At 35.5% G+C, this 14,779-nt stretch overlaps 1 protein-coding gene and 1 pseudogene across 5 annotated transcripts in view; one reads left to right on the forward strand and one right to left on the reverse strand.

Annotated features, from left to right (window-relative positions):
* BMP2K (BMP2 inducible kinase) overlaps positions 1-14,779 on the reverse strand; it is a 131,657-nt gene that overhangs the window by 49,184 nt on the left and 67,694 nt on the right. For 3 of the 5 annotated variants that reach the window (XM_058722156.1, XM_058722154.1, XM_058722152.1), the window contains exons 6-7: positions 13,675-13,756; positions 9,127-9,259 (exon numbers count right to left, since the gene is read on the reverse strand). In XM_058722156.1, coding sequence (XP_058578139.1) covers positions 9,127-9,259; positions 13,675-13,756 — 215 coding nt within the window. The remainder of the gene's footprint in view (positions 1-9,126; positions 9,260-13,674; positions 13,757-14,779) is intronic. The other 2 variants (XM_058722153.1, XM_058722155.1) reach the window with 2 other exon arrangements.
* On the forward strand, positions 4,170-6,450 carry LOC131506269 (26S proteasome regulatory subunit 4-like; annotated as a pseudogene).

A 14,779-nucleotide genomic window follows, 5' to 3' on the forward strand; every position in this document is an offset into this window, starting at 1 on the left:
TAGTCCGAGCACTGAAGGTAGTGTATGATCAAACCACCACAGTATTTCCAACTGGAGTATCAGACAAAAAACACTTGCCCAAGGCAGCTGAAATAGTTATGTTTATAACAAACTTTGCGCAGGGAAGTACAACATCTATGCATATTCCAACAAAAAGCACAACTGATGGAGCAGCAGCGGCTGCTGCTGTAGCACTAACCAAGTTAAAGTACGGTTTCACCAAAGACTCAACCCAAAAATTAAATAAAGTCATTCCTGTTCAAGTTATACAAAATGATAGATCCACACCTGGACCTAAGTAAAAGTTAAGCCAGCCTCTCCAATAGCTCAACAAATTTAACAGGAAAATACTTTGGACAGAAGTCTCAAAAGAATTTATCTGCTTAAAATCTTGCTCAATTGTTTTCCTTTCATAAAGACACTTTTTCTCTCCCAAAGACTTCTATTTACTACGCTTATAGTAAAAAAGCTAAAAAGAGAAACACCCACTCTGATTGTACAACAAAAATACTCTAAGCATTAACTTGTTATTTTTATCTGTTAACCTATGGAGATTATCACAGAGCTTCCTCAACTTACATGGGGTTACATCCCAATAAACCCAATGTAAATTAAAAATACTGTAGGTCAAAAATGTAATACATTTAATTAATACATTTAATACACCTAACCTACTGAACATAACTTAGCCTAGCCAACCTTAGACATGCTCACAACACTTACGTTAGCCTGCAGTTGGGCAAAATCAGCTAACACAAAGCCTATTTTGTAATAAAGTGTTGAATATCTCATGTAATTTATCAAATACTGTACTGAAAGGGAAAAACAAAATGAATGTATGGGCACAGAATGCTAGAAAGTGTCATCGTCACCCCCGTGGTCACGCGGCTGAGTGGAAGCTGCAGCTCAATGCTGCTGTCCGGCATCATGAGAGCAATGCAACACATCTCACTAGTTGGCAAAAGATGAAAATTCAAAAATCAAAGTATGGTTTCTACTGAAATGGTATCACACCCATTGTAAAATTCAAAAACCAGAAGCTGAATCATCATAAAACCAGGGACCAAGTGCATTAGAAACTTCTATGTTAGGAATATAGGTCCTACATAATTTATTCTATGGAGTGCTAAAATGAAACTAAATTTAACAGCCAATAACTGTGAACTGTATTCAATCATAACTGAAACACTAAATGGCACTATAAATATACCAGGATAGTATATTTGGGATAGTCCTGGTAGCTGTCCCTAGAAGTCACTGATCAGAGCCCTCTTTCTATATCTGCCAGAGCAGTAACTCAGGGGCAATGACTGGAAATCTCCAAGAAACTCCTATCTTAATCTTTCATTTCTTTCCAAAGGTACATTAAAATGTCTGAGATTATTTTCGAAAATAATATAGAAGAGTGGGTAAGGCCATACATGAAAAAAAGATTGACTGTGAGTTCTTAATCACTGAAGTTGTATAACAAGTACATGATAATTCACTGAACTGTTCGGTCTTTATTTGTATATTTTTTATTTCCATAATAAACTTTAGGTGTATTAAAAACAAGCAAGAAAGTTCCTGTTTCCCCACAGAAAATAGGTATTAAAATAAATTTATTTATTATTAAAATGATTGGAAGTAACAAGTCTTAGTATGGATGTGGAGAAAAGGAAAGCCTTGGACAATGTTAGCGTGCAAACTGGCGTAGCCACTGTGGTAAAGAGTACTGGAGGTCCCTCCAAAAGTTAATATTAGAACTACCATATGACCCAGTGACTCCACTTCTGGATATTTATCCAAAGAAAACAAAAAGAGCTTAAAAAGGTATCTGCACCCCCATATTCAGTGCGGCATTATTCATAATAGCAAAGGCATAGAAGCAACCTAAGTTTCCACGGATGGGTCAATAAATATCGCGCACACACACACACACACACACACACACAAGAATACTATTTGGCCATTAAAAAGGAAGGAAATCTTGCCATGTGAAACAACATGGATGGACCTGAGGGCATTATGCTAAGTGAAGCTAAGACATAGAAAAACAAATACCATATGATCTCACTTATATGTGGAATGTTAAAAAAAAAAAAATTAACTCATAACTATGGAGAACAGATTGGTGGTTGCCAGAGGTAGAGAGGGGAAGGGATGGACAAAATGAGGGAAGGTGGTCAAAAGGGACAAACTTCCAGTTACAAAATAAATAAGTTCTGGGGATTTACTGCACACAGCATGGTGACTATAGTTAATAATATTGCATTACATATTTGAAAGTTGCTAAAAGAATAGGTCTTAAAAGTTCTCGTCACCAGGTAGAAAATAACATGTAACTATGTGAGGTGATAAATGTTACCAAGACTTATTGTGGTGATCATTTCACAATACATACATGTATCAAATCATTATATTACATATCCGGAACTAATGCAATACTATATATCAACTATATTTAAATAAAAAAAAAAAAATTAAGTCAAGTAGATAAGCTGAGAAAAGCTTAAGTTACAGAACTATAAAGCAACTGAGAAGACCTAAAAGTAAGAAAAACAAAGCTTTCCCTGCTGTTCATATAAATCACTACATCACTGAACAAAATAAGCAGTGAGAAACATAATCTTACTGGTTGGTTACATTTAACACTATATTCTTGAGTATTTAACTTATGGTAAGCCTTTGATACAGCCACCAATAATCTGTAAAACCAAGTTCTGCTCCATAGCATCCAAAGAAATCTCTGAAGGAAATGAACATCCTAATGCATTTCTGAAACTCATTACCCAGATGCCCTGCCCCTTACCCAGAAAATCAAAAACTGGGTTCGCTCAGGAAGAATTATAATAATGATATCAGTAGTAGTGGTAGTTATTGGAATAGTAATAATGGTACTATTAAAGGCCATGTCTTACTGAATACTTACACATGCTTACACTTTTCATACTTTTCATAATTCATTTAATTTTCACAACTGTAAGAGGTAGATACATTTAATATGCTCATTTTATAAATTGGATTAAGATAAATGGAGGTGCCCAATGTTATGAATCAAATAAGTGACAGAGCAGATGTAGGCCCAGGCCCTTTGGCTCAAGGCCTTCTTAATGTCTACAATGTACTTCTTTAACCACCTTACAACACAGATGCTAAAAGAAAGGTAAGGCAGCCAGCCCTCTGTTCACTCATGGTAACTACTCAGTAATCCCATCAGTTATTCTTCCCTTTCTCCTCTAAATGCTCTTTAAGTTCTTTTCAACTCGTAGATCCATAATGAAAGTGCTTCTTCTCTCCTCCCTTCCAATTCACCTTTATTACTTGCCCATTGGAAAAGTTAACAAAAGCTAAGAAGAAAAACTCCTAATAATTGATTCTGCTACTTTTAAGATGAAAAGTCAGCAGGAAAGTAGGATGAAATTAATAGTTAAACTGAACTTTATGGACAGTAGGTAATAATAATTACCCTTGACCAGATTAGTGACAAAAGTATATGCAAATTCTTATGTAACCACAAACCATACACTTTTAACAAAGATTAGGCAGAGCTATTTCATTTTCTTTCTTTTTTTTTTTTTTTAAATGTATATTTAAGAGAGACGAAGTGCGAGCAGGGGAGGGTCAGGGAGAGAGGGAGACACAATCTGAAGCAGGCTCCAGGCTCTGAGCTGTCAGCACAGAGCCCGACACGGGGCTCAAGTTCATGAACCATGAGATCATGACCTGAGCCAAAGTCGAATGCTTAACCAACTAAGCCACCCAGGCACCCCAGAGCTATTTCATTTTCAAAAACCCTGAGTCATATAAAATAGAGGCAAGCAGCATTAGTAAAACTGTTAATACTAAAAATATATATGGTTTTTAATGCTTTGTTTTATATTAATACGTGGGGACAACTACATTGTATGAATAACCAACTAGTAATAAAATGTTTCACTTTGAAAAACTATGAGCACAACTAGGCAATGCCCAGTTTTCTGAATGTACAATTTGAAAGCAATGTAAATCACTAATTATATTATCATAAAAGGAGATGGAGAAACCTAAATAGGACGGTAGGAAACAAGCAAGGTCACTTGTAAAAAAATTCAAAGAATAAAACTGCAAAGAATCTAAGTGTTTTCTAAAAAACATTGCATTGTAAATATGTTCTTGTTCAAAAAAAATCTCTACTATTTCCAGTAGCGGCAGTTCAAGCGGCCAAAGCAAAATGGAACAAAGTCAGAGTGGTGGTTATGGCCCTGGAGGTGGCGAGAAGGATGACAAGGTGAAGAAAAAGAAGTACGAACCTCCTGTACCAACCAGAGTGGGGGAAAAAGAAGAAGAAAACAAAGGGACGAGATGCTGCCAGCAAGCTGCCACTGGTGACACCTCACACTCAGCGCTGCTTAAAATTACTGAAGTTAAAGAGAATTAGACTATCTTCTCATGGAGGAAGAATTCATTAGAAATCAGGAACAGGGGCGCCTGGGTGGCGCAGTCGGTTAAGCGTCCGACTTCAGCTCAGGTCACGATCTCGCGGTCCGTGAGTTCGAGCCCCGCGTCAGGCTCTGGGCTGATGGCTCGGAGCCTGGAGCCTGTTTCCGATTCTGTGTCTCCCTCTCTCTCTGCCCCTCCCCCGTTCATGCTCTGTCTCTCTCTCTGTCCCAAAAATAAATAAAAAACGTTGAAAAAAAAAAAGAAATCAGGAACAAATGAAGCCTTTAGAAGAAAAGCAAGAGGAGGAAAGATCAAAGGTGGATAATCTGAGGGGGACCCCAATGTCGGTAGGAACGTTGGAAGAGATCATTGATGACAATCATGCCGTCATGTCCACATCTGTGGGCTCAGAACACTACGTCAGCATTCTTTCCTTTGTAGACCAGGACCTGCTGGAGCCAGGCTGCTCAGTCCTGCTCAACCACAAGGTACGTGCCGTCATAGGGGTGCTCATGGATGACACGGATCCCTTGGTCACGGTGATGAAAGTAGAAAAGGCTCCCCAGGAAACCTATGCTGATATTGGGGGGTTGGACAACCAAATCCAGGAAATTAAGTAATCTGTGGAGCTTCCTCTCACTCATCCTGAATATTATGAAGAGATGGGTATAAAGCCCCCAAAAGGGGTCATTCTCTATGGACCACCTGGCACAAGTAAAACCTTATTAGCCACAGCAGTAGCAAACCAAACCTCAGCCACTTTCCTAAGAGTGGTTGGCTCTGAACTTATTCAGAAGTACATAGGTGATGGGCCCAAACTCGTTCAGGAGTTATTTTGAGTTGCAGAAGAACATGCGCCATCCATCATGTTTATTAATGAAATTGATGCCATTGGAACAAAAAGATATGATTCAAATTCCGGTGGTGAAAGAGAAATCCAACAAACAAGGTTGGAACTGTTGAACCAGCTGGATGGATTTGATTCAAGGGGTGACGTGAAAGTTATCATGGCCACAAACTGAATAGAAACTTTGGATCCAGCACTTATCAGACCAGGCCACATTGACAGGAAAATTGAGTTCCCCCTGCCTGATGAAAAGACTAAGAGGCACATCTTTCAGATCCACACAAGCAGGATGACGCTGGCCAATGATGTGACCCTACAGGACTTGATAATGGCTAAAGATGACCTCCTGGGGCCGACATCAAGGTGATCTGTACAGAAGCTGGTCTGATGGCCTTGAGAGAACGCAGAATGAAAGTAACAAATGAAGACTTCATAAAATCTAAAGAAAATGTTCTTTTTTTTTTTTTTAATTTTTTTTTAAACATTTATTTATTTTTGAGACAGAGAGAGACAGAGCATGAACGGGGGAGGGGCAGAGAGAGAGGGAGACACAGAATCGGAAGCAGGCTCCAGGCTCTGAGCCATCAGCCCAGAGCCCGACGCGGGGCTCGAACTCACGGACCGCGAGATCGTGACCTGAGCTGAAGTCGGACGCTTAACCGACTGAGCTACCCAGGCGCCCCAAGAAAATGTTCTTTATAAAAAACAATAAAGCACCCCTGAAGGCCTCGACTTGTAAGCGACCACATCTGCCTCCAAGGAAATAGTTGGGAGCATCCCGAATCCTCAGAGGGATGAGGCTGGGAAGCCGCCCAGAGAAACCCACGTTCCAGTTGATCTCTCTTAGCAAAACCTCCCGTGTCCTTTTTTGAGCACGCTGTGTAGGGTGCCCGCCAGGCTGCCTTCATGTGTTGGCCACATGCAGTGCTCTCACCCCAATAAAGTGAGCTCCTCCTCAGTTCAAAAAAAAAAAAAAAAAAAAAATCTCTACTTTCTAAACCTTTTATTACATCAAGACAATATTTAAAAAGTAAAGCCCAGGAGGTAAAATAGCAACATTTACTTGAATGTTTTTATTTTATTCAAATTTTTTTCTGTCCAGCTCTCAGACAGAAGTTTAAAACATTAATACATGGTCAAATTTATATTAATGTTTATATTAACAGATAAAAACTAAAATCTCTACATTTACTGACAAATAAAGGAAGCATATGATGTACAGTAAGGTGTCAATGAACTAGAGCCCAAATAGATCCTAAAATTATCAAAAGTGTGTAGGTTTTCCTCCTTCCCATTACCCACAAACACACACTTATACACACATACACAGAAATGGGAAAAAACAACCCAACTCAAGGAAATAAGATCTTACTACCAGAAGCAAGCTAAATCACAAATCAGTGTATATACTCTCCAGTCTCTCATACAACAATGTCCAATGAGAATATTCAGAGTTTCCAAGACACTGCAAGATCCCCAACAAAACCCTCAGTTGTGATTAAAACATTATACTTAGCAACAAGACAGTCACAATTACAACGATTTGCAAGGACCTCAATAAGGTTAAACTTCAATTAGCCAGAACACACAACAGCCAAAGTAAATTAAATTCCTCAATCTGTTCTTTGAGCATTCCAATCAAGAGTTCTTTCATGCTTTTAATGCCCTAATTTTTGGACAATGAAGGAGGAAAGCTACTGAACAGATGGGTTAGGAGTCTGTTTATTCAACTATACTCCAAAGGTAGATTTGCTTTTTAAAAAATCACATTCTATCAAATGGCAGGCTAAAAATAACTGGGATAATAGGAAAAAAAGAGCTGGGTCAGACCCCTGAGAAACTATACAACTTTGTCAACCAGGGCACTGACAAACACATTAACTGGTACCTGGGAAGGTAACTCAGACTGCCCAGGCAGGTAGTTTAATTTGGCTGGAAGCTGCCACAAGGATATAAAAACACATCAAAACAAGGCTGGAAGTATTCAACCAATAAAGATAAAAATGGAACTCTAAGCCAGCAGGGGTGCTATTCAGGGGGCCACCCATTAATAGGGAGCAGCACTAAACAGAAGTAGATCTCTCTGTGAAGAAAACCCCAGGTACAAACACTCATATTTAATGTTCTCCAATTAGAGCTAAAAGTCTTCATACTGGCAGTACAGCAGCAAAGCTTAGGGCTATTTCCTTTCCCCTATAAACTGTAACAGCTCCTCCCCCACCCCATTACTCTGGTTCCCTTTGCCTAGGAAGAACATTCCACATGAAGCAATGTAATTTTGTGTTCAACTGACATAATTCTCCAATTTCCAACACGTTTCAGCAAATCTGCATAAATACAAAGATTATTCTTTAAATAAGTATGCAAAAGCAAGGCTAGATATCCTTTTATGATCCATTTTCTTTTGACCATTTTTCTATTGGCACACTGGCCCTTTTCTTTTGGATTTACATAAGCCTTATAAATTATAAAAGTTAGCCATCTGCCAAATGTGTAACAAATATTTTTTTTCCCAATTTATCATTTAATTTTATGCTGGGGTTCATGGGTTGGGGTGGGGAGGGGAGACTTTTAATGGTTTAAACTCATATGTTAATGGATTCATTGTTTCTAGTTCTTGAGATTTAATGCCTTGCTTATAGACTACCCACTACAGTGTTATAAATAAATTCAAGACTATTTTATTCAAGTACATTTATGTTTTGTGTTTTTTACATTCAGATCTTTGATTTATTTCAATTTTTAGCATAACATTTGATGTAGATTTTCAGGTTGGTGGTTTTGTCCACAAATGTCTAATAATTTTTTTGTATTTCCACCTATTTTTTTGCACCGAGTTGAACAGCAACTTTATATTATAAAACATCAGATATATTTAGATTGGCCCTCTTTTCTGTTGCATTGATCAGTGTGGCTGGAGGCTATGACAGGAGATGCAAAAACAGAGTAGAAATGCTAGAAACATCTTAATTAAAACAGTGTGGAGAGGTGTTGTTTAAATAATGCAGCTTCCTAATATTTTAATTTTAATACCTGATGGTACTCCTCCCCAACCCAATCATCTTTTTCAGAAATTTTACCAAGTACAAAAACAAAAAATTATAGTTTCCATCCAAAAGGAAGAAAAGAACTCTTAAAGGAAGCTAGAAGGAAAATGGAGATATTTCTTTTGGAGTCAGGGGCCTACAGGACTACCCCTTTCTGATACTACTTTAGGTGTTTTCCAATAAACAATTCATTATCAATAAAGAATAAATATTTAAAAGAGTGGCAGGGGCACCTGGGTGGCCAGTCGGGTAAGTGTCCAACTCCTGACTTTGGCCTCATCTCACAGTTCTGGAGTTCGAGCCCTGCGTCAGGCTCTGTCCTGAGAGTGCAGATGGAGCCTGCTTGGGTTTCTGTCTCCTTCTCTCCCTCTCTGCCCCTCCGCTCCTTGCTATCTCTCCCTCAAAATAAATAAAAATTTTTATTTTTTAAAAAGTAAAAAGGGTGGCCAAATAAGCTACAATATAAGACTGGTAATACTTTAATCCCAAGAAGCAACAGGTCTGAATGTTTAGATTTCAAAGTACAAAGACTAAGTAATTAAATGTTTTGCTGTAAGTTTTTCTAGAAACTCCAGCTTCCTTAATTACATAATCTCTATGTTCTACAAAAGCTTATCTAGGGGGCTTAAAAATATCAATGTACTAATCAGTAATTAAGCTGTTTTCATTCCTATGAAAGTCTTACAAACATTTTTAATGTTTTTCTTTATTATAGTTTCACAAAACTATAACACATGAAATCAAAATGCTAAGTTTTGGTAAAGAGATGTAAATAGCCCACCCTAAGTAGAGTACCTTACAATTTTTTCATAAATTCTTCCAAGTACTTACTTATTAAGCAATGTATGTTATGGGAGTAACGAGAATTGTCTGGGACGGTGAAGCTGCCATCACAGATAGCAACCTGACTCTCACCAAAAGGAAGAGTGAAGAAACAAAGTTTATACAGTAAACATCCCAGGGCCTGTAAAACAAACAAGTATGAATATTGTCAGATGAAGTAATCAATCACAAGACAAAAACACAGCCCCAAACCAAAAATGAAGTATGTTATTAAACAAACAAAAGCCTAATGTTTCTAATACTGGATCAATCCTTTCACAAATTAAACCAATTAATGGTGTAATTAAACCCATTACTGTGCTTAATTTTTTAAAAAATATTTAACTGTATCATTTCCGTATTTTTCTCTCACATCTGTGATTAGTTGGCTGGATTAATGTTATCATGGAACTCTAGATCATGAATGATATAACTAAAATTAGAAGCAGCAGGTTCCTCTTGGGAGAAAAATTATAGTTTTCTTTCACTAGGAAAAAAAATATATTTACCACATAACTAGCATATAAATAATGAAGTCAACACAAGGCTTCTTCTAGCAACATTTTTTTAATTCAATATAAAACATGTTATAAAATCCTGGGATTCAAAGTATGAGTTAGCCAGCACAGTTAATTTTATCAAACATCAATACATTTTTATTTGACTATTCACTAAACACGTGACATTATTTCATATCAAAAAATTAGTTCTCTACCTTTACATATAACCCTATAATTTTTACCCTAAATATACTAATCATATTTCTACTTTGCTAATCTGTATTAAAAATCACAAAGGGCTCTGTCTGCTTCACTTGCATGGCTTCATAGTGCAGCACCAATAAATCTACTTGCACCAATAAATCTGACAATGAAGACAAAACACCCTAAAACGCAAATTATATTCTGAAGAGTAGCATAGGAAATTCCCAGCTAAGCTGCTAACAGCTCAAACCTGAGAAGCAGTAATAAAACGTGATTTTCAGCTCAAGAAATCACTATGCTCTTATAAGAAGTGTCACCTACAAGCCTTAAGAGTGTAAAAGTTATTTCTGGGGTGCCTGTGTGATTCACTAGGTTAAGTGTCTGACTCTTGATTTTGACTCAGGTCATGATCTCACAGTTTGTGAGTTCGAGCCCCACATCGGGCTCTGCACTGTTTGTGCACAGCCCGCTTAGGATTCTCTCTCCCTCTCTGCCTCTCCTCTCATTCTCTCTCTCTCTCAAAATAAACTTTAAAAAAAAGTGTAAATGTTATTTCTAATTCTAAACAGACTGTAATAAAATTATCCAATAGTCAGTATACAATTATATCAGCAATACTATTTGGCCTTATATCACCTCTCTTTTGTTAGATTTTCTCCACACATCAACTTATTAGCACACTCAACTAACAAACACACTACTTTTATAACTACCATGAAGATCACAATATGCAGAAGCACCTTTGTAAGTCTGACAATATTTACAAAACATTATTTTCAACACAGTCTTCCAACAAAGTTTAAAAGCTCTATAAATTTTAATTCTAGAAGAGTAATTCTAGTAAGTTCAAAAACATTACTGTGACTAATGAAACGGTAAAGATTCTGAATGGAAATAACCAGTTCAATGTCACTTAAAAATATTTATACTGCTTTTTTCTGTAAGGCAGATGTTTTCAGCATTTATATGTAGCAAACTGAGCTTAAGGCTTCCCTAACAGCACTAAAAAATACTATTAATGGTGTAATATCTGCATTAAATTACACCTTTTTACTGCCCAGATGACAGTCTACGCACAAGAGATCTGCATTTTATCCAGTTTTATCTTGTCAATCAAACTTTTAATAATGTGTCTTCTGTTAGAGTAAATGTTGTGGGAATTTCCAGATAACTATTTTAGATAGCAATGCCAGTATCCTTAAAAAATATAAATCGAAAACAAAATACTCTGCTTCACACAGTGTGAACACAACAAGGTGTCCTAGTTTTTTCACATCAAAGGCATTTCCCTCTATCCATCTGATACAATGAGAATTGTTCAAGAAACGGGAGGGTAAAAATGACCTGATTTTGAAGACTTCGAATACCATCAGCTTCAATTTTCCTCATTAAAAGATAACATGAAGCATCTCTCACTGAATTTCCTAATGCTTATAAAATCAGCATCCCAGTTCTCAGGATAAAAATAACCTACAATGGAAACTTCCAAGCAAAAAAAAAAAAAAAAATTCGCCAAAATATAAAGTGCTAAGTGAATACTTTAACCTCAGTATGATAACTCCCTGAATCAGTACTATGCTGAAATAGAAACACAATCTCTGACCAATATGAATTGAATAATTTTTCTAGTTATTCTTTCATTCACACCTAAAATGTTGCAAGATACTTCTGTTTCACCTGAGTGAATACAAGAAAAAAAATGGCATTATGAAAATTAAAATTCTACTTCTGTCAAGCATATAAACACAGATTCTATTTTCTGATTATTTGCTTCTTTTTTCATTTTCTTTGAGTAATCTATTTGTAACCCCACAGCTATACTTATAATTTAAGTTCTGTAATTATCCATTATAGAAATATTACCCCATATCCTAATCTATAAATGGTATAAATTTTAAATTTATCACAATTTAGTATGCTGCCTGGCACACATATAAAGTCTAATGAAAAAATGAATTAAAAAAAGGATTCTCTCCTTTTTGTTAAGATATGGGGTAACAATCATGTACTTAGAGACTATCTTTTCATTCAAGCCTTGATAATATCCAAACAGTAGTTAAGCTATGATGTCTGTTGTTTCCTCTGGTGTTGAAATACTCTTTTAGGTAACATGGATTTCAAAAGCAGTCACAACATTAGATTAGGAAAAACTTCCACGATCACCTCTTCTAATACCTTCATTTTATAAATTAAAACCTGATTGGATGTGCTTTCTACATTATACTATAAACCATTTACTATAAGCCATTGAATGTTAATGCTGAGAAAAAGCAAACTGAATTTGAATTACAAGCTGGTAATCTATAAGCAGTATCAAATCAAACTTATCCATTGAGTCAACTATGTATATGGTTAAAAAGTACCACAAGATTTAAGAATCACTGGTAAAAAAAAAAAAAAAAAAGTGTACATTATGACAGATGAAAAGATATCAAAGATACTTTTTTTTTTTTATTACCTTGCTAGAATATCTAGTACCCCAACCCCTATAGGAGGAGGTCAAGAGAAGAGAACCAAGGAGATATTCATTTGGTTTCACACATTATGCTTGACTACTTTCTAAATTATTATGCTTTTAAAATAAACATGATTTTTTTTTGTAAAATCTAGAAGTATTTCCAATGGAATTTTTTTTCTACAACCTTAATACGGTCACTAGTGGTAGATATGGCTAATACTTGTTGAATTTAAATGAATTCACATTTAAAATAGAGTTTCTTGCTAATTTATGAAACAAAGCCAAAATATATTCCCTTATGAAACAAGCTCTAAAAAAGTATATGCATTCTAACAAAAAGTTCAATTATATAAAATATGATCAATCTTAATAATGCAATCCAGATACACGGTTGACCCTTGAACAACACAGGGGTTAGAGGAGTCAATACCCCACGCAGTTGAAAATCCATGTGTAACTTTTGATTCCCCTAAAACTACTGATAATCTACTGTGAAGCCTTATCAATAACATAAATAGTCGATTAACACATATTTTAATATGTATTATATACTGTATTCTTACAATAATATGTAACTTTTTCTTAGTTTTTTCAGTATTTCTAGGCTGCCTGGTTCACCTGCAAGTTTTTTCAGATCTGTTGCAAATCTCCAAAAGGTTTTCCAATATATTTATTTTTAAAAATCTGCATATTAGAGCACCTAAGTAAGCTTCTGACTCTTGATTTTGGCTCAGATCATGATCTCAGGGTTCACACTGACAGTGCACTGACAGTGAGGTACCCTGCTAAGTATTCAGTCTCTCACCCTCTCTCTCTGTCCCTCCCCTGCTCCCGCTCTCCCTCTCTCCCTCTCTCACTCTCAAAATAAGTAAACTTAAAAAAAAAAAAAATCAATATCTGCAAATTAAGTTCAAATCATGTTGTTCAAGGGCCAACTGAATATGCTAAGTAAGATCTTCAATATGTAGAAATTAGTCAATGGCTTGATTTTAATTAGAAAAAAATTGACTCATGTTAGTTTCCATTAAAAAGATCTTAAAAATATTTCTAAGAATTACTTAAGATTTATGACCAGCTTTTCCATACTGCACTCAATCAAAATTACACTCAATCAAAACATGTTTACATTCATATGTAATATAAATTCTAAAAAATACTGTGGCAAAGAGTTACATTATATGGAAGTCCTTTATTTGCTTTTTTATACCTAAGCTTTCCATTTCAGGATTAAAAAGATAAAATGTTCTATTTATTTTCTTCTTCTGTATAAGAATATACCACTTTCTTCTACTTATTATAAAATACCTTTGGGGTAACAGGGGGAAAATAACCAACTGAACTCAGATTTTTTTTTTTAATTTGGTTAGAGAAAATGTTAGCCTTTCTTGGCCTTACCCAGATATCAGCCTTGGTGGTGATGGGTTTCCCTCCATAAAGGTTGATCATTTCAGGGGCTCTGTATGACAGAGTTGTATACCTGGCAGTAAATAAGTGAAATGGAGTGGAGATATAAAAAAAAAAAAAAAAAAAAAAAAAAAAAAAAAAAAAATATATAGATACTACATTGTTTCTACATAAAATGCTACAAAAAACTTTTAGATTCAATAACATTATATAGAAATAATACTATTTTTAAAAAGCTCATTAAAAGTCCATCAAGATTTAACAATACAAAGCATCTATACATGTTTTATTCAACAAATGCGACAGCATCTCTAATGATATAAAAACTTAATTTTAATTAAAAATCTGAAATAAAGACAATGGATTGAAAATATAGTTTTCCTTGAATTTGTTTTAAATAATATAATTAGACTCTAAAACTACCCTAATCAAAATACTTTAGTCCATTAATTTAAAAACAAAATGTTTACCCACTCAAAAAATTATATGTTTATTAAGGAGTTTGTTTTTATGGACTCTAACATAATTCCTGGCACACAGTAGTAAATCTCCTCTAGGTCTGTTTTTATCGCTGTTGTTTTAAAAGTAATCTAGTTGCCATCATTCTAACTACATTAATTAAGAACACTTCTAGAACTGACTGCCATCATAAGCTATCTGGAATTAAAAGACACTGAATAAATCTTTACCAACATAAAAACTCTAAATCCATTATGAACAGAATATTTTAATAAAGTAGTACTCAATCTCATAGCAGAAATTATTAGACTTTGGAAGGACTACCTATATCATGGCATAATTTAATTTTGAGTGTTGATATGTTTCATTTTGTATGAAATATCTTAAGGCTCAACATCCTATCATCTTACTTTTTCGAAATTACTGACTGGTGAGAAATTCTGAATGACAACACTATGAGGAGCAACCTGCAAAACCGAAATACAAACTGCACGAGGACAGAACTTCTGTTCACTGCTATACTGCAGCACCAACAATGGTGTCCACTGCATGGTAGGCCCTGAATAAACACCTGTTAACTAAATAAATGGTTAGACCATTACCTCCTCAACTGAGCCACAATGAGCACAAGAATTCC

Source organism: Neofelis nebulosa, chromosome 3 (assembly GCF_028018385.1).
Source record: "Neofelis nebulosa isolate mNeoNeb1 chromosome 3, mNeoNeb1.pri, whole genome shotgun sequence".
Taxonomy (NCBI): domain Eukaryota; kingdom Metazoa; phylum Chordata; class Mammalia; order Carnivora; family Felidae; genus Neofelis; species Neofelis nebulosa.